Raw genomic sequence first — 22,780 nt, 5'->3', positions numbered from 1 at the left:
GGATGATGACAGGAGCAAAGCAACCAAAGAGATACAACAAAGAGCATGAAGCTAAGCATGGAAACATGCAAACCCTGCACTGTGTGGTGGGGAAGTAATAAAGATTCCTTCAAAGCCAAGTAGGGAGGGAAGAAAACTGGAAGAGAACTCAATCTAAGCTTCCTTACTTTTAACACACAACATATAATAGGATTGCTCAGTTTTAGATGTGGCAACCTATTGGCTAACATATCGTATATGCGATGTTATGTGGACATTTAAGATTGATTTAGCAAGCAAATTAGATCTCATTTTTCCTGTACTGGCAGTTCTTCAAATGACACAGTAGATGTTATATTATGAAAGGCTGAAAGGCTCACTTGGGCCGACCCATACAAGTCATGGATCGAAGCGGATTAAACCGGTGAAGGGTTCTTTTGCTTGGAGGCCATGATTGAACCGGACCCAATCGGACCGCAACATGGTTCGAGCGAACCAAACGAAAAGCATATATTGAGTTCCTTTGTCGTCAATTTCAAAAGAAACCCTCGCGTCTTCCCCCGTCTCGTTGGAATCCTCGCCATCTTCCTGAAACCCCAAGCTTCGATCTCGCCGTCAGCCGACCGACTCGGCTCAAGGTATTTCGTTCCTGCATCAGCGGCGAGGATGGGCGCCGAGAGGAAGTGATGGAGCATGCGATTCTCGAGATTTGCCTCAGGTTCGACGAGCTTTACAGGTCCAATAATCTCTTCATCCTCTCTTTCTCTCTGTATTGTTCTATATTGGATCGTCGAGTGTGCGCAGGATTTGATTGGTATAGTACTTCTAGTTATGTAGATATTGTGTCAATCTCTAAATTTATCCCAAAATAGATTTATCTTGAAATTTTTGGGCCTAGTTTGCAGATTAAAGGTGTGATATGTATACTTTTTGTTGCATTTATCCGTAATTGTTCCCTGCATACCTTAATCGATGACCTTATAAATCTGCGCTATCCGTATGTGCCTGGATGGGTATCAGAATGTTTAGGTGATGCTAAAAATTAAATGATAGTGTTTTCTGGTATGGATTTCATGTCACTTAGCCTAGCATCATATATGCAACCTCTAGAGGGTAGGCGATTCTACAGTATTGTGCATTAAAGTCCAAAGTTGCACATCTGGAGGTAATCAATTTCAGTATCGAAATAGTTCATCCAGCTATGCTTGTCTTGGTTCAGGACCACATCAAGCCATAGTTTCTTGTTCTTATAAGTGTATTATAGCTGCACTTTGAATCTCATCAAGACCTACACTTGGATTGTAACCAAGTCCCATAACATGGCAAGTCTTACCCAGTGGCTTTGTGGTAGTGTAGAAGGTAACTAGCCCTACTGGAAGTCAGATGTTGGGTTCCAAAGAGTTCCAATCCTTTTCTGGCATAATGAGTGCATAAAACCTGATGTCAGATAACTTGAGTTTTCATTGTTTTCATTAAAAGAATGTGCATAATCATGCTGAAATGCTTAAATAAACTGCAGATCCAGAAATACAAGTAAAAGTTAGTTAAAATATTAGAGAAGGATATTAAAAAAAGGGCAAATTCCTGGAAAAGCCTCCAAGTTTCAGAATTTCCTACATAACGCCCCAAGTTTGAAAAATTCCCACAGAATGCCTCTGACTGCGAGAAAAGGTGATTTTGTCCTCGTCATTTTGAAAATTCTTGCTGCACCCTAGCTCTGCCTCTTCCCGCGTCAGCCCTGGCTGTGCCTCTGCCCTATCGATGGCCCCCCTCTGTCTCACGTGGCCACCCTGCTCGCCTCCCAACCCTCACTGTTGCCGTTGGCTGTGAGGACAAGCCGCTCCCCCTCTCCTTCCTCGCTTGTGGTCGACGGCAAGGAGGGGGTGCGAGGAGACCTCGCTGTCAAGGCAGGGGTGCTAGGAGGCTATGCGACCCCTGCCAGACCCCTGACCCTCACCGTTGTCACTAGTCACTCTGTCGCTGGTCCAGCGCTGCGAGGGCTGCTCCGTCGCTGGTCCAGCGGGGTGCTGCGGGGCCACTGTGTCTCCGCTGTTGGGTAGGTCCAACGGAGGGGGGCGATCGGCAGGGCGACGATGCAACTAGGGGTTGGGTGGAAGGAGGTGGCCGACGAGAACAGGATAGTTATTTTGAAAAAAAGATGCTTTCTGAAAAATTTTCAAACTTCGGATGCTATTTAGAAAATTATGAAACTTAGAGGATTTTTTCGGGAATTCGTCCTTAAAAAAAATCATGCTGCTAGCAAACAAGCTATGGAATGCAATAAGTGAGAGGAAAAAAAAAATAGCTCAAAATTGAAACAAGGGAAAAAGAGGCAGCTAAAAAGCATTTTCCTACCTTTCTGCAATGTAGCTGGTTCAGATGAGTCATTCAAGTGTCATGCTCGCTCCGTATAGTTAAGAATTTGCTTTGGTTCCGGGTATACATAAACTGCAACTTTTCTTGTCGGCCATTTTTTGTGCATAAGGTTTGAACAATTCAAAATGTCTTTGATGATAACATTGGGTGCTAATCTTCCTCCTTCAGATTCTTCTACTTTTCTTCTTCACGTTCTTTTTCTTCTATTAAGTTTTGTAGAAGCATTTGCCATATTATTAATGCCTTGTGCCTTTCACTTAGCACCATTTCAACTCTTATTATTTGTTAGGATTCTAAGAACTATGAACAAAAAAGCTACTACATAATACCTACTGAGAATGCCTGTCATCAGAGTTGCAGGGAAATTTCACTAGATTAAACAACTATCAGCAATTTTGTTCTTCAACTTAGATAAGAAATTGAAAAGTCACATGGAGTAAAGAAAATTCTTCTATTTTGTTGAACAGTCCCTTGAATTGGACAAGATACATGTCTAGGTGAATAGGATGAGCAATTTAACTTTATTTTTCCTTGTAACAGAACGATTAATAATTACCAATTTTATACCTCTCTTGAACCCATTTTCAAGAGATCATGTTAGTAGACTCTTAAAATATCTCTTTCATAGTTTTGTATATATAGATTATGTAAAGTGTTAGACTTATAAATACCATTGCTATCTGGAGAAATTGATATGTGTCTTACATTGATGCAAAGTTGTGAAAGTAACAGAACTTCAAATGCACTTGGAAGCTTTTATGGATTCCAAGCATTCATCACATTAATTTATGTGAGCATTTATGTAAGGCAAAAACATGATGAAAGATGTCCAACAATAGCAAATACATTTTACAAATATTGGTAGATTTAATCTATAGAAGAATTAATAGAAGTCAAAGAAATCTATATATTTTTCATCTCACTTGATTAGTTCTTGCTCCTTGGCCGGCTTCTTCCCGCTCTCCACTAATGTCATCGCTTCTCCAACTCTCTCTAGAGCCTAGAGCGTTCCCCGCTGTCGTTAGGATCTTACTTAACTCAATGTGCAGAAGCTCCTATGCGCTATCGCCTTTTGCTGTCGCCCTCGCCTCTCGTTACTCTCTGGCCTTCACAGGCCATTCTTGTCCTCCGCCAGTGCACTCGACTTTTACAATTAGATGCGTTGAGCCCCGCGGCGGTGTCGAGTTCGATAATGTCACGTTGTCAAGTCTTGGCGAGGTTGAGTAGGGCACCAAGGTTCATTCTACGCTTCCGAGCTCCTTTTTGACACTGATGTCTTTGTCCAGATTCCCATCGGAATGCACCGAGAAAGTGATGGTGTGCAGACTGCGAGGCAGTCGTTTGATGAAATAGTTGAAAGAAATAGACATCCAAAAGATGCACTTATGTTTGTTGGATGATGCCATATGTTGGGTATGTTGTCTATTGCTTTAGCGAAGGATGCAACAATATACAACTTTGACTGTCTTATAGCTAGGTCTAAGGATCGAATCTCATCCTCGTCACTTATCATTTTCAAAAAATAAAAAAAGAAATAAATGCTTTTTGCATCAAATGATAAAAAACACATTTTTCACAGAATAATACACCTTGGAAAAAAAGGCTGTAAAAAACTGTAAGCTTTTCCCACCAAGAAGTACATTTACTATATTTATATTGTGATTTGGTGTATAATTATGAATAAATGCTATTTGCACTGAGCATCTAAAATATGAGCATGGAATGGATGATTATTTGGTAAACAGCTGCCTTAAATTGCACATGAATGTATTTTAGAATTTCATACCCAGGTTGTTTCTTATTTCAGGTCAGTTCAATGGCATATGATCTTGCACCCTGCTGCCAATTTAATCAGTTTTGATGTTTGCTAGATTGCTGGAGCAATTTATTTATGGTTGCAGATGAACTCAGAAACTATGGTGAAAGATTACAAAGTCCATCTACGTGAGTTATTTCATTTTGTTTCTTAGGAGAATTCGATGAGTTTACAGATATTACCTCAACCCAAGAATGGTATCTTTTAACTGAATTCTGAAATGGTACTCCCAAAGTTTGCAAACTTATATCTAGATGATTCTTCCATGGAATTATTTGCTATATGATAAGAAACTGCGAGGTCCACTTTAAGCCAAAGAGGCATTCATGAAAGAATAATATATTTAGAGTAAATGGCTTATTCATAAAACCATCAAATATCAGATTGTTATTGGTTGATTAGGAGGTACAAATAAGAATCATAATATTGATTCTTGATACAAATTATGTTGCCTCCTACCACACTCAGCAATCAAGTTGAGGTTGGTCGGGCAGATAATGGTAATACAAGAGCAACCTCTTTAGGTTGAGTGAAGCAAGTGAACAATACAAATAGGCTAGGGAAAACTAGTTTGCTTCAAGTCAAGGGCATTTTGGGCCCCCTCTCTTCGTTTTCCAGTTGTTGTAGCAAGGACACTCTCCTTTGTTGCCATAGAAACCTGAGGGTACACAGAGGCACTTAATGCAACACTTCTGGCAGAAGAACATGCATGGCTTGTGGTATTGTGTCTTTGAGCACCTCCTTGAGCATTGGGATGGGCATTCTGATCATGGAAATACAATGCATAAATGTTAGAAAAGAAATAACATTCATAGTTCAGAATAGATTTTTCCATTAGCCTAATTATACAAGAACAGATCACTTCCAAGTATTTTTCTTAGTAGTTCTTAGGTCATTCTGAAATGTTTTGTCTCAGAATCTCTCTTCTGCTGTTTTAAATCTCTATAACTATTGTTGCTCAATTACTCATAATAAGACCACCATTTTTGAGACTTGTTTGGATGAAAATGAAAAATGAGAAACTTACGGTAGGTTTGCAGGGTGCCTCGTCCATTTGAAGTCTGAAAAAGTGCATATTAGTAAGAAAATCAGAAAAAAAGAAGAATTGCTACTTTAAACCACTCTATTTAGGAAGTATTTACAAAGCAGGAAGATGTAAATAATTGTACCAGCATGTACTCCCCTTCAGAATGCTTAATTTCTTTGGCCAGCACCTGGAATGCAAAGAAATAACATAGAAGCTAAGAGCAAGCATACTTATTTACATTGTAAAATGGACTTGGTAATGTTATGTGTAGATTGGTAGTATTGGTATCACTGGCTTTCAGAGAAGAGATCCTGACCTTGTAACCAGAGTCAGCCATGGAAATGGCTAGGAGGGCAATGGCCAGCAGAACAACAAGCTTAGCCATGGCTATTGTTCTTCCCAAGTCTAAACAGTGCTACAGACAAATGGGCTAAGGAGATGTAGTGGAATGTTGGAGAGGCCGCCATATTTATAGCTTAGATGGGGCAGACAAAAGTCATAAAGAGGGATAAAAGATGCCTCCTTGTGTACCCCTTGGGGATGAAGCTTACACTCTTGACCTTGGTACCTAAAGTGTGGCCTTTGTACCATTGAGGCAATCACAAATCAATATGCATTCAGTTAATACATAATAGCTGGTAGATTCTATCTTTGTAAACAGGCAAGCATACTCTATTATGTAACTTTGGAGAAACCTAACTAAAAGTTTAAGTTTACTTCTGACAAATTAGCAGAACAAATGGAATCAACAAAATATTGCAAGATTTGATCACTAGTAGTTCACAGTACAAATTAGAGCAACAAAAATATTAGATTAGGGAGAAATTATAGTTGGACCCTAGCACAAAGTGGCACCTTAAAAATTGTAGGAAGATTGGGTGGTTTTTGGGAGGCCATCAATTAAAGTGAGGAGCATGTGCTGGTCTCAGTCCATCATGTGATGCAAGGACAAACTTGTGGACACCCATGACATTCTTTGCTATCAAATCTAACCAAAAGTTCATTTTATTTCTGTGGCAAATTAGCAGAACAAATGTTACTCTTTAAAACCTTGCAAAATGTTATCATTACTAGTTCATACATAGTACAAATCAGACCTACAAGAATACTAGTTTAGAGGGGAGTTATAGTTGGACCCAAAAACAAAGTGGTGCCTTGCGAATTGTAGGAAGATTGGATGTCCTTTGGGAAGCCATGCAATAAGTGGTGAGGAGCATGTGCTGGTCTGAGTTCATCATGTGATGCAAGGACAAGCATGGGACACCCATGACATTCTTTGCTATCACATTATGATGGGTGGAACCTACAAGTACCTCTTCTGTGAATGAACCCAACCCCACCCATGTTCTTCCCTTTGTAGTTGTCAAGAAAGAGACACATCTTGCAGAAGGTCATGGCCTCACTGACAAATTGGCCACAAGGTGCACAACTGCCTCATCCAAATCTCATCCCTTTGAATTCTTTAGACATTGAACCCTTTAAGTGTGGGCTCGCTTCCACATGCATATCAGTTAAGCTATTGTCTTTATCATAGATTTGATTTTTTTTTTTAAATGTCAGATTCTACTTGAAGTTAGACCTATATCATCAACAAATTGACATGAAGTCATTTTAGGTCATGACATCCATATACAAAGCTAATCAACATACTGATTGCTTAATAAATTGCAATCTTTTTCTAATTCCTCTGCATAATGGATTAATTATAGCCAAGGGTTTTGTTTCACTTTAATATTTATGACATTTTAAGTGTATTGTTCATGTAATTTGTTCATTATTTTCTTTCCATAAAACAAATAGAAAATTTAGATATAGTGTTCTTCTAGGTACATGCACCTACAATGCACGTTATATTGGATGGTGGATTTTGATTGTGTCCCGCAATGACAATGTTTTCTCAGCTGCCAAAATAAAATTTACCTAAGTTTATTGCTTACATTGACTCGCTTCAGTGATAATGTTTTGTTAGCCACCTGAATGATCTTTTACCTGAGGGTATTGCCTTGCATCGACTCTCTTCAGACCTGTACTGGTAGGAGTCTTGTGCACTGGACCAACCTTAGTATAGACAAGTTCATTAGTGCTTTGTAGTGGAGGATCGACATCAATGGGACTAAGTAATAGCAGATCTTCTAGGGTTATTGAGATCTTAAACAAGAGAACATATACTCAATTCCCAGGAGATGGACATTTCTCAGAACAATGCAATCATGGTCTTGGAGAAAGTGGCAGGTTAAATTCTAAAATGAAACATATTGGTAGCTTGGGACAGAGGTCAGAGTCACCCATGTGAGAGCATTCACAAAAATCCAACGTTTGTTGCCAACTCCATTCAATGAAGGCTTTTAATTTTTGGTTCAGTGGGGATCTGCTAACCTCTGTAACCTCCACATGCATCAACAACATGCTCACTTTGCAGGTTTCAGATTCTTGCCTTATCTTAGCCTTTCTATTGTTGCTCTTCTCTCGATGCATCTTTTACAAAGATCTAAAGTAGTAGTTATTTTACTATTTGAACTAGTAGTATCATAAGATGCTGATGATCTTGTATGCCATTAAACTAATTATCAAATATGAGTAAAATATATTGTGGTATGATTCTTTAATTCTTTAGTGAAATGGGCATGGTAAACTTCATCCTAAATGTTCTCTTAAAAATTGTACCATATGTGTATGTTGTAGGCTTGTAGCTACACTATTCCTGATTTTTTTTTTGTGTGAAGAGATTGTTTTAATAAGTGTCTGCTACTAAGAAACTTTTAACAGCAGGATGTAGGAAAAGAAGGTAATGTGTGGCATGCTAGGATCATTTGTTAACCAATTTCTAGTGAGTTAATAAAAGCATAGATGTTATATAGATTACGACACGTACTTCATGTTTTATATTTAGTGAGTAAAAACATAAAGTTTGTGTCAGTCCAGACACCAAGTTTGTTAATGTGTTTGAAGGCTGAAACCCAGAAGAATATATATCAAATGGAAACTGTAAGTAGAAACTTGAATTCTCTGCAGTTTTAGCTACCTCTAATCACTAGACTTCACTGCATATTAAAACCTGAACATAAAGTCATTCCAAAGAACCAAACATATGAAAACGTTGTCCAAAATTACATGTATCTTTGAATGCAGTAAAAAACTTTCAGTACTTTGATTTGAAGACAAATGACAAAGATGTAAACTTTCAAAACACAATTATAAAAACCTACATAGCAAAGTCTTGTGATTGCTACAAAAATTAACCACCTTTTTATGCATAAGAAACAAAAAAAAATCAGTGTTTTTTTGGGTATATAAGTTAAGATATATGATTCATGTTATGCATGGATCACTAGGATTACTGTATATGCCGTGGGATCTTAAGGTGTTGTGGTCGTTGTCCTCACACCAACATGATCTGCACATCATGAGTAGTTAGTTGCTTTGATGTTATACTGGTCATGGCCTAGATCTAGTTACCACGTGGGTCAAACCTTCAAGAAGTATTTAGAAGTTGCTGAATATAAATGATAACGCATGTTAATCAAAGTCATTGATCACATCTAATGTGAGACTAGTTGAATTAATTTGTAGGCCTCAAGCCAATTGGCTGGACCGAAACTGTTGGGACATGGTTTGTTTGTTAATGACTGCATCTTGTTACGTTGTTCACATAAGCCAGGAGGTGGTGAGAGAAGTTGTTGGGAGTGGACAGGGGAGAAGTGAAGCACCACTCTCTATTTGGGCCTCTCCGGTCCTTATAATCTCCATTTGGGCTGAAGAAGAGCCTGAGTCTTTCAATACACATGGCCAGCCCCATAACTGTGTATCTTATAAGTTCTGGGCCTAAGACCAGCCCAAGTACAGCCCAACCCAAGTTGTTTAAATATAATAATTGCAAAATTGTTCTATCCCTGTGCCAGCAACTCCTTTTCCCCCCTCGTAAACTATGCAAGAACTCTCAAATTGACTTTCTTGGGGATGCCATGAAGTTTAAAGGATGGTTGGGCAGTGTGAAGACAAGACAATTCATGACTTGATGTTGTGCAAAGTAAAATCATGTTTTTAGAATGAGTAAAATCTTGTGATGGATGAGAAAGTATTATTCTTAGTTTGTCTGTTTCCTTTTACTCAACCTTTGGCTATTACTTCTATTTTTTGTAAATAAGAAAATGAAAATAATTGGAATGTTATTTGATTTTCTATGTACTTCCACCCAAAGCTTTAGATATAAATATTTATCTGTTCCTTTGAATATCTTCTCAAAATTATCTTGCGGGATTTATGTGACATTTGATCCCATTTTTTGATTTGAAATTGGAATTAAAATTTTCTACTGTCAGTATATGAATGGCAAACTCTCTTACTGTCTTTCGTTTATAAACTTTGGAATTCCAATCAAAATTAAGTATGAGAACAATAACATTATCTAAGATTAATACATTAGTTAACCTCCTATAACATTTTTATTATTATTAAATTATAATTATTTATTTCATAATTTTGTTATTTATTTTATTCTTTATATTATATGTTATATGATTTAATAAAATAAAAATATTTCAACCCCTTATTTATTATTTACTATGTTAAGAAGACTAAAATTAATTAGTTATTGTACTTTATCATGAAAGTTATCATTAAAGTATTTTGTTTGATTGAATGACCTTAACTAAGATTTATAGTCTGATTTTCGTACATAAACAAAAATATTTTGTCATTTTAAAATTATTTTGTTAATTCTTTAGAAATGAGAATTGAGATTTATGCTGTTGCTTGTCTTAACTAATCATGCATCAAGTACCACATGCATTCTAACTACGATCTGGATGGGTACAACAAAAACAGGCTTCCATGCCACATAAATTGTTACCTAGTTTAAATTGCTAATTTACTTTTGACATGCTAATGCAACTCATGTTCATGTTTTTTTTTTTTTTCCCTCTAAAGAAAAGCTGATCATTTGCCATTACATCATTGTCAAGCAACACAAAATTCCCCCATCATGTTGACTTTTACAAAGGTTAGTGCTTGACAAGAACCTTGAAGGGAAACAAGCTTTATTTTCTGCCGCAAGAGTTCCAAGGAAGAGAAGCAGGCCAGCAAATCACTCCATCGATTGCAGAATGGCTTGGAATTAAAGAAGAGTCGTCTGTGTCCACCATGATCCATATGGTCCAACCCTATGTGATTTCTGAGGACTAAGTGCTCTGAAGCTGCTTAATGATCAGCTAATGGAATAAAGAGGACAGGGACAGAAAGGTGAGTGCATGACAACTTTCGGCTTGCTTTGATTGGATTAGGGATAGGATCCTTCTCATCTCTTCCGACCATTAGTTTCACTGTCAACTCCTTCCTTATCTGCTGCTCACGTAGAATCTGACTTCAGTGTGTCTTCACTATAGGGACTTTGGATTTACGAAATAGGGGAATCACCCAAGTGAGCATATCATTTGGGCATGGAGATGACTCTTTGGTAGGCCATGGTATCACTGATACAGAAGACCTTTCTTTTTTTTCTTTTACAGGTAGAAGAATCAGGAACCAAACTTCAAGTAATTGGTGGCTCTCCTTGGCTCATCTAGATTACGAGATAAAGAGCATGATTCATGATCTTTCATTGCTCTAAAAAGTATATTTCCATAGATAGCGAGGACGAACACGAGGATTTCCTAAGACGTTGCCGGGTGCTCCGGCAGGGGATGGGGTTTTATCAGCTTTGACCAGAGAAGAGGACGGGATAAGGTATACCTTTTAGAATCTTTTATCAGTACCGCTTATCATCGTCCCTCACCCATCTTAAAAACAGCGGTCTTGATAATTACATATCAGTAATTATTTTTTTACTATATTATAAATAAAAGTAGTCTCATGCATTTATTCATATAGCAAATCCTAGTATTCATGTATCGCACTGGTGATGGTATTTTATTTTTTGGTCTATAAAGAGACATCATCCTAATAGTTAAAAGCACTTTGTTTGCTATTTAGAAGTCAAGGACTAGTGGTAATCTTTTAATGGGAGTGTTCTTTTTTTTTTTCTTTTTTTTTCTAAAGGTGTTTGGTGACAGAGAGATAAAATAATTGTTAGGGAAAATGCTCTTGAAGAAATGCAGAATCTCTATATTTTGTAATTTAAAAAAATCTCTACGGCTAATAAAGAAAGAAAATGATGATATGGTGGGATGGAGCCGAGTTTAGATCGACCCTCTCACTCTTCTTTTCTACAGGGCTAAGTCTAAATGAAAGTTTGGTGTCTGTCATGGAGTGGGATTATTCTCAAGTAGCACTAAGTCTTTTTTGGACGCATTCAATGCTTTACTGTTCTTTCTTTTTCTTGATGGGGTAATGATATGACATTTACGTTCTTTTCCCTGCTTGATTTATTTAACAAGCTTCAAAAATAGGGTATAAGGATATTTCATCCTTATGAATTTAGATCTGCTATTCATTTCTTTATGTTATATATATATATATATATATATATATATATATATATATATATATATATATATATATATATATATATATATATATATATATATATATATATATCCAGTTTTACATAAATAAAACTGTATCCGTTGAAGTCTCTTGTGACCAGAAGATGATAAAATTTTGATTACCCAGGAAGTGGCTGGTAACATAAATCAAGTTAATTTTCTTGGAAGACCATTAATGTTGCTTTAAAGTGTCCTCTAAAATGCCAACCCTTAACCTTAACACAACTTGGTCCTGGCTTCTCCATTTTAATGGGATTACAAATTAGCCACTAGAAATAAAATTTTGTATTAATCTTTTTTTTTTGCTTAAGTACCACCTTGCAAAAAAGGAGTTTCTCGTTTTTAATTTCTATCCTCACAATATATATATATATATATATATATATATATATATATATATATATATATATATATATATATATGCAATGTTACCAAAATAAAAAACACTTGATTTTCTTCCTTCTGTGGGGAGGATGAAACTAATGCTTTTTTAACTAAAGGTATGACATGACCAGCCACCCTTGCTCCAACCTTAAGAGAGAACCTAGAGACCAAATCCTACCAGACAAAAGATCACCACTGCTGACATCAAACAAGTTGAGAACAGAGAGGAAAGAAGCACAAAGGCCAAGTATCTAAGCTGGCCTTTCTTAAATGGCTTAGCTGACACCACTTGGACTTGTCTAATAATAGCAGATTCTTGATTAATGCAGTTCCTGGTCCTCCTCTGTGATGCTTACCCTTATTGAATGAAAAAGGTTAGCAGCACATACACAAACACACTTATTTCTTGATTAGAAAGTGAATTATGTAGATAGAGATGGAATGAGCATACAGGTACAATTATGAAGGCTAAGAGGTTTCATGACCCCCACCTACCCAACACTCAGATCTTTGTGAGTATGGTGAACAGGAACTCCAGGTACCAAAGTGCTGAAGATTGGAATTTTGAAGCAAGAAACAGAATCATGGAGCTCAAAAAGTTCAGCATCAGCAACAATGGAACAAGCTAAGCAGCAGGAAAAAAAGGCAGCGGTGCCTGAGCCTGAATGGGGAAATAGAAGAAACATCCTCATCACGGTAATCTTCTCTCTCTCTCTCTCTCTCTCTTATCTGGAATTCACAATAATATGAGAGATTTAGAGTTGAAGATGTTCTTCTCTCCCTAAAATATTTTCATATCTGACATGACCTCCAAACCCAGAAAAATAAACAGGAAAAACAATTCAGTAATCAACTCAGTTGCCCCAACAAGGATTGTGAGTTCCAAGTTCCACAGAGAACAAGAAATGGTTGCTATGCCATCAGTCTTGAACAGCCCACAGCACATGATCAATTATGACAAGCGTTTATAAAAGCATGCTAGCAATGTGAGTGACACACTATTAGGATTTCCATTTCCATGAGCTCTAGCTTCCTTCATAAACATTTTTAAGATAAAAGAACTAATTTAAATTGATAATAATAGAAAATTGTTGGGAGGAATAAAGAGACACCATGTCTTTAGCAAAGGAATATGTGTGCTATTAACTACTAATACAGGATTTATAGTTTTTATAGAAATGAATATCTAATTGATTGAGCTACTTGACTAAATATTCCACCCCAGTATGCTGCAAGATCCAAATGTTCATTCATGAACCAACCATTAAGACATCTGATCTCATTAATATATTTCTTTTATACATCTACCTGATTACATATTACTTAATTTTCAATTGACAACATGGTAAGAGTCAGACTCAAAACAAAAGGATGAAGTAGTAGAATATACTTTTCCCAATCAACAGAACAAAGAAGGCATTGACTTTGCACAGGCCAAAGTTTCAAATTTCAGATAATCTAACTCAAAGATGAGCAACTGCAATAACACAAGTAGATTGTTCAAAGTGCCCAAGATGAAAAGAGATGGAAGTAACAACGAGGTGCTGCTACATCCTTTTAATACTTCTTTGAAAAGAGTCAAACAGGGAGCAGCCTTAAAAAGAATAATTCCAAGTTACCAAGTGTGTAAAGTTTGATTAACAAAGAGAACCAACTTTTGAGCTTCTCAAGGTTTCTTTCCCTAACATGTATGTGTGAGCAGGTTTGTGATCACTTAGAATCCTAGAAAGCATTGCCTTAAAAAGTCATGCGCATCCCATATCTAATCTATCTTCATCAATAGCCCCCAACAAGTGTATATGAGTACATGTAACCAGAGCTGCATGAAATCCTAATAAAGCCAATTTTAACTGGTTAAGCTCTCATCCTCTTCCTCTTCCTCTCTCTCTCTTCATTATGCTACCATCCACCAACTTCAGATCACTAATGTCTCCTCTTTCTTTACCTACTGGTTAAGCTCTCATCTTCTTCCTCATTATTAGTAGCTTAGCAAAGTTACCAAAGGAGCAGAAGAGATGCTTTAAAAGAGCAATAAATTAACCATGAACTGCAACTACTACTATCACTACTGTAATAATAGCAACAACAGCATGAGTAGCACAGTGACAGCCAGCTCAAGAAGAGGAGAGAGAACCATTCACCACATGCCCATGGCCGCCGTCGCCCTCGTCGCCGCCGTTGGCGTGGCCGCTGCCCTCAGGTTGGCTGACGTCTCCGCCACCAATGCCACCCTCGCTGCGGGCGCTGCGGCTGGCCGGGTCGCCTCTCCTTGCCAGGCCCAGGAAGGTGTGCTTGTTGTTGTGCATCCAGACCTTAAAGACCCCTTTGTCGACGCCGATCTCCCGGCAGCACTCCTCCACCAGCCCCTCGTCCCTCTTCTGCATCCGCCACCCCAGCCGCTCCGACAGCTCCTGCATCCGCCCCTTCTGCTCCGGGCTGAACTTGGTCCGGAACCTCTTCCGCGGCTGCGCGGCCTCCGCCGCGGGGGCGCCCACCGCCGCCACCGGTGCCGCGGCCGCGGTCGGAGCGGCTACCGGCCTCACCGGGATCGTTCCCGGGCTGCCGGGAAGGCCGGCGCTGAGGGCGAGGAGCATGTGGGGGGCGGAGGAAAAGAAGGCCGGAGGCGAAGCGGAGCCCCGGAGGGGGCGAGGACGGTCCCTACGGCCGTCGATCTTCGCCCCGACCTCCTCCTCGTCCTCATCCTCGTCCTCCCCCTCATCCTCATCCTCCACGCCGTCCCTCTCGTCATCCTCCTCGTCCCGGGGGTGGCCACGGTGGCGGTGGGAGGGCGGGTCAGCAAGCCGGCGGTGGAAGTTACGGTGGCAGCCGCAGGCGGCGCAGCGGAGGGAGGTGGGGTCGGCGGGGTCGGCGGTAGGCGAGAGCATGAACTCGCCGCAGCCGTCGAGAGCGTGGCCGCCGAGGCTGGCGGCGTGGTTTTTGAGACACTCGCGGTACAGGAACTCCGCCTCCGCGGGGGCCGGCGGGCGGTGGTGGTGCTTCCTCAGCGCCCCGTTGGGGAAGCCGAACCCCTTGCCCTTGCCCTCGGCCTCCGCGACCTTGGTGGCCTGGTCCATGCTATAGAAGACACCGCTAGGGTTTCGTAGGTGCGTGCGTGCGCCCCTTTCTTTTCCTTATTTTATTACAGTCAATATAAAAAAAAATTAGCTTCAAGAGATGGTGGTGAGGGAAGAAAGAGAGGAAGCACAGCACAGTTACAAAGAAAAGAGAAGCTAGAGGAGATGACTATGGAGAGAGAGAGAGGTGAAGAGATGGAAGAGAATGATGATGGTGATGATGATGATGATAAGAATAAGAGAGAGGGAGGAGAGGATAAAAAGTAAATGAGTGGGGGTGAGTAGCAAGTGGCATGTGGTGCAAGCCACATGGTGTGTGTGTGTGTCTGAGAGAGAGAGAGAGAGAGAGAGAGAGATCTGGCTCAAAACCTGTGGTAGGGTTGGGGTTGGGAAGAGTGAATGGAAATGGTGGAGGAGATCATGATTAATTTGCTGGAGAGAGAGAGAGAGAGAGAGAGAGAGAGAGAGAGAGAGAGGGAGGGAGGGAGGAAATTGTAATAAATATCACCAGGTTCCTCTTTATTGTGGAGCACATGTGGTTGTTGGAGGATTATTTTTGAAGGGGGAAGTCCAAATTCTAATTCTTATTTCTAAATTGGAAACAAAAGATTAAAACATCCACTCTTAAGTCTACTGCACATTTACTTTTCTACCCTTTCCAATTCTCACTTTTATTTTTATTAATTTAAATATTAATATGTATCCTAAACTTCAATTTTAGAGAGTAAGAAACCAAATCATTAACTTTGGAAGGATAAGCATGTAACATTGCCATCAATACATGGGGTGTTGTGGCAGGGAACAAATTAAATGATAGTGGTTTTCCTTCAAGTGATGTTAGAATTGAGATAAGTATCCTGTCATTTGGTGCCTCAAATGGTCCCAATTGGAGCATAAAGAATGATAGGTTTGACATTTGAATCTTTCTTGAACAACTCTTTATCTCAACTCAATCTATCCAATTATTGCAGCAAGCAAGGATTCTTTGACATAAATTATTCCTCTTCAAGAAGCAGGAGATGAAGCATCCAAAGATAAATTATTCATTAAGTCTGAATCATTTCTCACATCAACTTGCAGGAGTTCCATGGAAGAAGTAATCTTGTCTTCCTTCAGTGATTCTCCACATAATGTGCCTTCTTTTTAGCAACCCCTTTTTATCACAAAACATGATTGCTTTATTAGTGAGGTGTGGTGGAGTACATAGTTATCCCACATAATCTTATCTATAACAAAACCATTTTGTCATCTTATTCTTACAACATTAGGGAATCTTGCATTTGTTCTTCTTTTTGTATGGTCTTGATTTGGAATATTATCCAATCCTGTATTGTGCATCTTTGGGTGAACCAAGTGGTGGTGGAACTCTTTGGCTTCAGGTCTCAAAGACAGTGGTGGTAGTAGTAGGTTGACTACATTGACTATATAATAATTATATCTGAATCTGAACTTGATTCAATGCTTATTTGAGAGTCCTATGCTATGATTAAAGGATATTCAAGTACTTAAACATCAATTTATCATCACTATTATCTCATATTAAGAACAATAGTAGATAAAATACCTATAAATTCATTCTATCATATTTGAGTTTAATTATGCACCCAAATCTAAACCAGATTTGAGCACCTATTTATCTATCCCAAAATTTATTCCAAACTTCATCAAAAGGGGTTGAGCCTTATTTGAATATGTCAGATAGATATGGATGCCTGAGGCAATCTGATTCACTGTCATTCAGGCCTTGTTAGAATACATTTTAGGATCCCATATTATTTATTGTCTTATTTATAGGAGTGTTAAAAGGTTTCAAATTGTCTCTTTGCCCAAGTCAAATTAGCATAGCTATCCAATTTAGGATGAGACTATGATCAAATTAACATACCCTAAGTAGGCCCTCCCCATTCATGCCCATATAGTCCTTGGCTATTTAATACTTGTAATATGCAACCATAGCCTTGCCCTGAGATGTTCTCTATGCAAGACTAGTCCAACATGATGCATTTAGAGACTGCCTTGACTTGAAATGCCTCTTAAATGTTAGTTGTTTATCTTAGCTGGTCTACAACCAAAGAGATGTACCAACTGGCCCAAGACTGCTGTTTTTGCTCCAACTTGTTTCTTTGTCAGAAAAATAATTTTGTACTGCTATGTCAAAGTAGTGTCTAAGGGCTAATTATCTTCATACTTTCTGTTGTTGTTTTGCCTTCTAAATTAGTCATTCACATAAATAGTCTCAGAAATGTTGGATCCTCATTATCCCATGCACCTTTTCTCCTTGTTGTCTACATGAGGAACATACATACAATATATACATATATATATATATATACATACAATATATACATCATGGTACTCTCCATTCTAGTGTAACTTCCTTTGAGAACCAGCTCTGGAAGTGATCCTAAAGCTAAGAGGTAGCTATTTATCCAAACCATTCAAGTTGAAATGATCTAATTTATGTAAACCTAACATCCTCTTTCATAAGTACATAATAAGCCAATTAAAGAAATAACTTAAACAGAGAGGGACAAACATATGATTCCAACTCACACTTGGTCTGTAGTTATGATAAAGATTTTGAATTGAATAACTATTAATGCTAAAAGGTTAAGCTTTTGGGGATGTATAGTAATCCTATCAAAATCTTTGTCATTGTACAAATTAATGATGATAGAAGAAGATCCACTTTATATTGTAGTCTAACAAGGTTTCATCTACCTACTGAAGTTAAATGCCACAAGAAGGGTGAGTGAAGACTTGGGGACATATTTATCTTAATTATGGAGTCTTGAAACATATTTATATGTTAACATCTCCTGTTGCAGACAAGTAGGCATGCACTGGAACATCTACTACCTTACATGACAAAATCCAAGAGATGGATGCTGCCTTCAAGGAGAGAACTAAGTTGTTACTGACATGTTTGAAGATTTCAGCAGAGTCTTGGTCAGTGTTCTCTTTCTCTTATCTTTTCTGGTCTTACCATATACAATACTTGGATCCATCTCTACATGTATTTGTTTCCTTATCACATCACCAGTGGTGGAACCTGGAAGTAATCATCAGTGTTCCACATTAAGATAACGAAAGCAGAAAAGGTGAGATAAACCCAAGACTGCTTGATCATCACTGGGAGGAAAAGAAAGAAACTCATTTCTTAGATGATGAAAAGAAAGGTCCAAGACTGCTTGTTCTTTTAGATGATGAAAATTATAGATTAGAGTCTTTAAACTCAGTTCTTAGCATGAACCACTGAAAAATAGTTTTTGCAGGGCATTTTGTTGGGATAATATAATTAGAAATGGGAGCTCATAAGAAATTGAAGGCATAAGGTTTTTATACAAAAAATATATACTTCAATTGTAGAATATTTATCAAAACATCAGCTACAGTAAGTAAACCACCAAGTCTTCTCATTCATCAAAATGACAGCCTTGGCAGATGTGATTCCACTTGAAATACAAATAGTTACAATGTTTGCAAGTGAGAAGTCCAACTTTTAATGCCAATTGATGAGACATTTATTTGACATGAATGAATACATGTTTAATCAACCTACTAATTGTTGACTGCAAAAAAAAAAAAAAAAATCCTAGCATGTGCCCTAGTACTATCCTCCTTTCTGATTCATCTTTATCAGCAATTGTCTGTCAAAAATTAACTGACAAAAATGACTGTGTCTGTTCATCATGAAGAAACCCTCACTATCTAGTTCAGTTCCAAGAATCATGTGTATCATATGAGAAGGTCTAATGTCATATTATTGTCATTATATCGACCTAAATTCTCAGAATATGTTTCTTTACCAATTATCATCATAATAGGCTCTACAAATACCACTATGATATAACAGTAATTATTTATCTACTATATATATATATATATAATAGATTTCATTCAAATCATTTTACAACAACAAAGTCATATTTAGGTTCGACTACATAGGTTTTTTTATCGTCATTGAGATGATAATAAACTATATGTTAAGTTAAGTTTAGAGTACGTATATATTAATTTATAGTTTATCTTGGGATCTTTTTACGTCTTCCTCTATTTCTTTTCATATTATTAGCATTAGTTATTTCACCTCTTTTAATTACTGTATATGGAGGTCTCATCAGCATATAATATATCTATATCATTTTAAATAATTTTCTCTCTTCTTATTTTCTATCAAGTGATACATAATTGTTCATGAATAATTTTTTTTTTCTAATTTTCTTAATAACTTCACACATCTATCTTAATATTCTTACCTTAATAACATAAACTTTATATATATATATATATATATATATATATATATATATTCTCTAATATTTAGATTCATAAAATATTATTGATCTCACAATTATCTTATAAAGTTTTCTTTTAATTTTGTCAATTAATGTACATGGTCCACCTCAAGACCCTAATAAGATGCACATGTGGTGTCTACAGAGAGAAGTTAATTCATAGACAAGATGGTTTCAGAGGAGATGTAAGGGTGACAACGCACTCAACTCTGTTATCATCAACCATCTTTTGGACTTTGAACATCACTGCTGTGTACATGTTCCCTCCATTCCATTCCTATGCTGCAACCTTGAGATCAGAGCTGTCTATACTTGGCAGTAATGAATGTAGAGACTCACATGTAAAGTAGGGGGAGTGCATTAAGTTTGCTGCTTTGGAAAGAAAACATATTGTGGTTGATACTTGTACAATCCCTTGTTACAGTAAGAAAGCTTAAAGGGCTTTCTTCTCCTTTGGCATAAGGTCATGGCATGCATGAGAGCCTTTTGGGTTTCCCATCTTTTACAGCTTGGGTTGGTTGGTGCATGCATGTCTTCAAAGTAGCTGACAACTTGCAAGTCCAAGTGTTGGAAATGGGGAGAAAAGGGAGAAAGAAACTTCACATGTGGTGCATTTAAGACCATCATGGCCATTTCCAATGTGTCCTACTGACCTTTCTTCTTTATTATTTCTCCTTTTCATTCACTCACTGATATTTATTCTTAAGGTTGGTGATGATGGGATCCAATGCCTCATGCAGAGCTTCCAACACTTTGTTAAACATCCATATTGATGTCATATAGATGATATCTTTCATATTAGTCAGGAGAAGGATAGTAATCAGGAGAGTAAATTGATCATAGTAGACCTCAGCAAAGCTCAAAATAGTCTAAACTTCACCTAGTGGACAGATGAAGTATTTATATATATATATTTGAGTGCATCATCAGCATCCATTCAAAATAATAATAATAATAATTCAAGTTTGTCATTACTTATAATAACTGCTTACATAATCCTTTTATTTCCACAACTTGAAAAAACATAAAATAAAAAAAATATATATAGGCATCAACAAAACCCAGTTGAATAAAACACACACACACACACACACAAACCATGGGGAGCTACTAATTGGAACTTCCATATACCACAGACCCATGAAACACATATCCATATTGTGCATGTAGATCTTTAGAATTTACACTTATTTCCTTGCAATTTGAGGGTCTTTCCCTTCAATCATCAACTGCTATGACCTATTTCCTTTTAGTTCATCTCAAGGCCTTCCCTACAGTAACGAAACACAACTAAAACAGCTCCGCCGTGTAATCTAATGGCATCTCGACCAGCGCCGCATTCCCTTGTCCAAGGCTTTCATCGAAGAGCCAAGTCTCGAGCAACGGGAGATGCTCGCTCTCCGACACCATCGAAGCTGAAGACTCGATATCACTGAGCAATGAATTAAGCTTCTCGGCTAACACCGTCGTCTTGTTGTTGTGGTCGTTGCTGTCGGCGACGGTGGCTGGCTCGGTCCCTAGAGTTCTTTTCTTGGGTGGATTCTTCATCCACTCCCCGAGCAATCGAGATATGTTCTCTGTGCTCGATGCGTAAGAGGTCGTCGATGGCACCGGCGAGCTGAAGCCACTTGGACTTGTCGGTTCCTTCAAGGACAAGGCTTCGCCTAGGGCTTGCTTCGCCACGTTGATGTCGGTTTGGAGCTTCTTCTCCCACTGGCCTTTGGAGACGGGTTGGTGGATCGAGAAGGCATCTTTGTTGAGATTAGCCTCGAGGTGATCTGGTGCCGTCCTCAGCTTCTTCTTCAGATGAGTGTTCCAGTGGTTCTTGATGTCATTGTCTGTCCTCTTCGGGAGATAGGAAGCTATGGCTGCCCACCTGCAGTCGATCAAACTCCTTTCTCCGTGAGGAATAGTCCCAAAGAAACAGTAATCACCGACTTGACTACACGGATGATCTTATACCTGTTTCCGAGGAGAGCTTGGAGGTGGACGATGAGCTTCTCCTCTTGCTCTGTGAAGTTGCCACGCTTGATTCCCGGCCTGAGGTAATTGGTCCATCGAAGCCTGCAACTCTTGCTGCATCTCATTAAACCTGGCCAAAGCACAGAAGACATGTATGTATCTACCGATGCTCGATGCTCACAGAAAGAAACCTTGGACCAATAATTAAACGTAACCGGCACCCAACAGAGGAGTAAATACACCGCAAAGCTGCTCTCCGGAGAGTTCCAACATGGCTTAAAGAGGAGTAAAAGAGCTCACCGGTCTGTGTAGGAGCGGCCTTCCAGTTGCCAGGTCCATGTTGTTGGATGTAGGAGACCAGCATGAGGTCCTCTTCTGGCGTCCAAGGACCCTTCTTCACACCTACCTTATCACAGCAAGGAGACCTTCCCATGTCATCCGATCTCTCTGATGGCTGTGTTCGTCTCTTCCTTCTCAGAGGCAGAAGCAAGACTCTGACAGGGGTCCAAGCCAGTAGTTGGGTATCGTATATATATATATATTATATGTACTGAAAACTCCTCTTTGATCCATGGAGAGGCCATATTATCCTAGAGGAAAGAGAGAGAGAGAGAGAGAGAGAGAAGGACGGGTGGTGTTAAATGCTTGGTACAGCAGAGCTGTTCCTCTTGAGGGTGTTCCAAAGTCAAGCACCTCACTCTCTCTCTCTGTCTCTATCACTAGATTTATTTTGGAGGCACTTTTCAACTCATTACCAGTAATGATCAGCTGTTATGATTTAGAAACCCTTGTTAGAATTATCCTGTCGATGATGAAGCAGCCTCTCAGCTTGCGTGTAAATAGTGGACCGATAAGGGTTACTCCGTGCTTAACCAGAGCTCGGAGAAGGAGAACGTCACCTCTTTCTACGTCTGATGCTGACGCGTGGCACCTGTCATTGCCATTGCATGGAGCCATTCTGCCACGTATTCCCAACCTCTTTTCCTTCCTCCCCGACGTCGTCATATATATATATATATATAAGACATTTTTGTGATTACAGTTGAATAGACAATTATTTTCTTAGATGAGTTTTAGATAGTTAGGTAGTACTCAGATTTAAATTTAAGTAAAACACAATTATGGGTATTAAAGAGTGAATTATCAGAAAAAAAAAGTACTTCTTTGATTTTTTTTCAAAAAATATATTTTTTTCATATTTTTCGATTGATGCCTTCTTTGAAATAAATTCTTTCGTTATAATATTTTAAAATAGACTTATGATATTTGGGTTAAGGTATCAAAAGATTATAATTTTATTCAAAAATACTATAATTGATATATAAATTTTTATTTTTTAAAAAATAAAAAAAATATTTTATTTTCTCTCACCAATATTGTAGAGA

The 22,780-nt window shown here is 38.3% G+C and overlaps 3 protein-coding genes and 2 long non-coding RNA genes across 7 annotated transcripts; 2 read left to right on the top strand and 3 right to left on the bottom strand.

Annotated features, from left to right (window-relative positions):
* Positions 1-532: 532 nt before the first annotated feature.
* LOC135641297 (uncharacterized) lies at positions 533-11,680 on the top strand. 3 transcript variants are annotated; one of them, XR_010497712.1, is made up of 4 exons: positions 533-715; positions 4,163-4,299; positions 10,125-10,436; positions 10,703-11,680. It is a non-coding gene; the product is annotated as an uncharacterized LOC135641297 (long non-coding RNA). The 3 variants fall into 3 exon arrangements; XR_010497713.1 differs by having other exon boundaries at positions 10,580-11,680; XR_010497711.1 differs by lacking the exons at positions 10,125-10,436; positions 10,703-11,680 and having other exon boundaries at positions 4,163-4,418.
* LOC135641296 (gibberellin-regulated protein 6-like) lies at positions 4,529-5,880 on the bottom strand. The gene is made up of 4 exons (XM_065156603.1): positions 5,515-5,880; positions 5,341-5,385; positions 5,199-5,232; positions 4,529-4,934 (listed from the first exon to the last, which is right to left on the bottom strand). The coding sequence occupies exons 1-4, from the start codon at positions 5,581-5,583 to the stop codon at positions 4,753-4,755; spliced, it is 330 nt and encodes a 109-aa protein (XP_065012675.1). The 5' UTR covers positions 5,584-5,880; the 3' UTR covers positions 4,529-4,752.
* LOC135641298 (uncharacterized) lies at positions 11,681-19,907 on the top strand. The gene is made up of 3 exons (XR_010497714.1): positions 11,681-12,757; positions 17,964-18,084; positions 19,579-19,907. It is a non-coding gene; the product is annotated as an uncharacterized LOC135641298 (long non-coding RNA).
* LOC135641295 (zinc-finger homeodomain protein 9-like) lies at positions 14,098-15,470 on the bottom strand. Its single transcript, XM_065156602.1, has one exon. It carries the CDS (start codon positions 15,133-15,135, stop codon positions 14,176-14,178), a length of 960 nt encoding a protein of 319 aa, XP_065012674.1. The 5' UTR covers positions 15,136-15,470; the 3' UTR covers positions 14,098-14,175.
* A 626-nt stretch (positions 19,908-20,533) lies between the features above and the next one.
* On the bottom strand, positions 20,534-21,928 carry LOC103986797 (transcription factor MYB94-like). Its single transcript, XM_009404893.3, has 3 exons — positions 21,696-21,928; positions 21,396-21,525; positions 20,534-21,309 (listed from the first exon to the last, which is right to left on the bottom strand). Exons 1-3 carry the CDS (start codon positions 21,826-21,828, stop codon positions 20,724-20,726), a joined length of 849 nt encoding a protein of 282 aa, XP_009403168.1. The 5' UTR covers positions 21,829-21,928; the 3' UTR covers positions 20,534-20,723.
* Positions 21,929-22,780: the final 852 nt, after the last annotated feature.

This window comes from Musa acuminata, chromosome BXJ3-6 (genome assembly GCF_036884655.1).
Source record: "Musa acuminata AAA Group cultivar baxijiao chromosome BXJ3-6, Cavendish_Baxijiao_AAA, whole genome shotgun sequence".
In the NCBI taxonomy this organism is placed as follows: Eukaryota; Viridiplantae; Streptophyta; class Magnoliopsida; order Zingiberales; family Musaceae; genus Musa; species Musa acuminata.
Note: the sequence above shows the minus strand (reverse complement) of the source record. Positions and strands in the feature narration are given on the sequence as shown.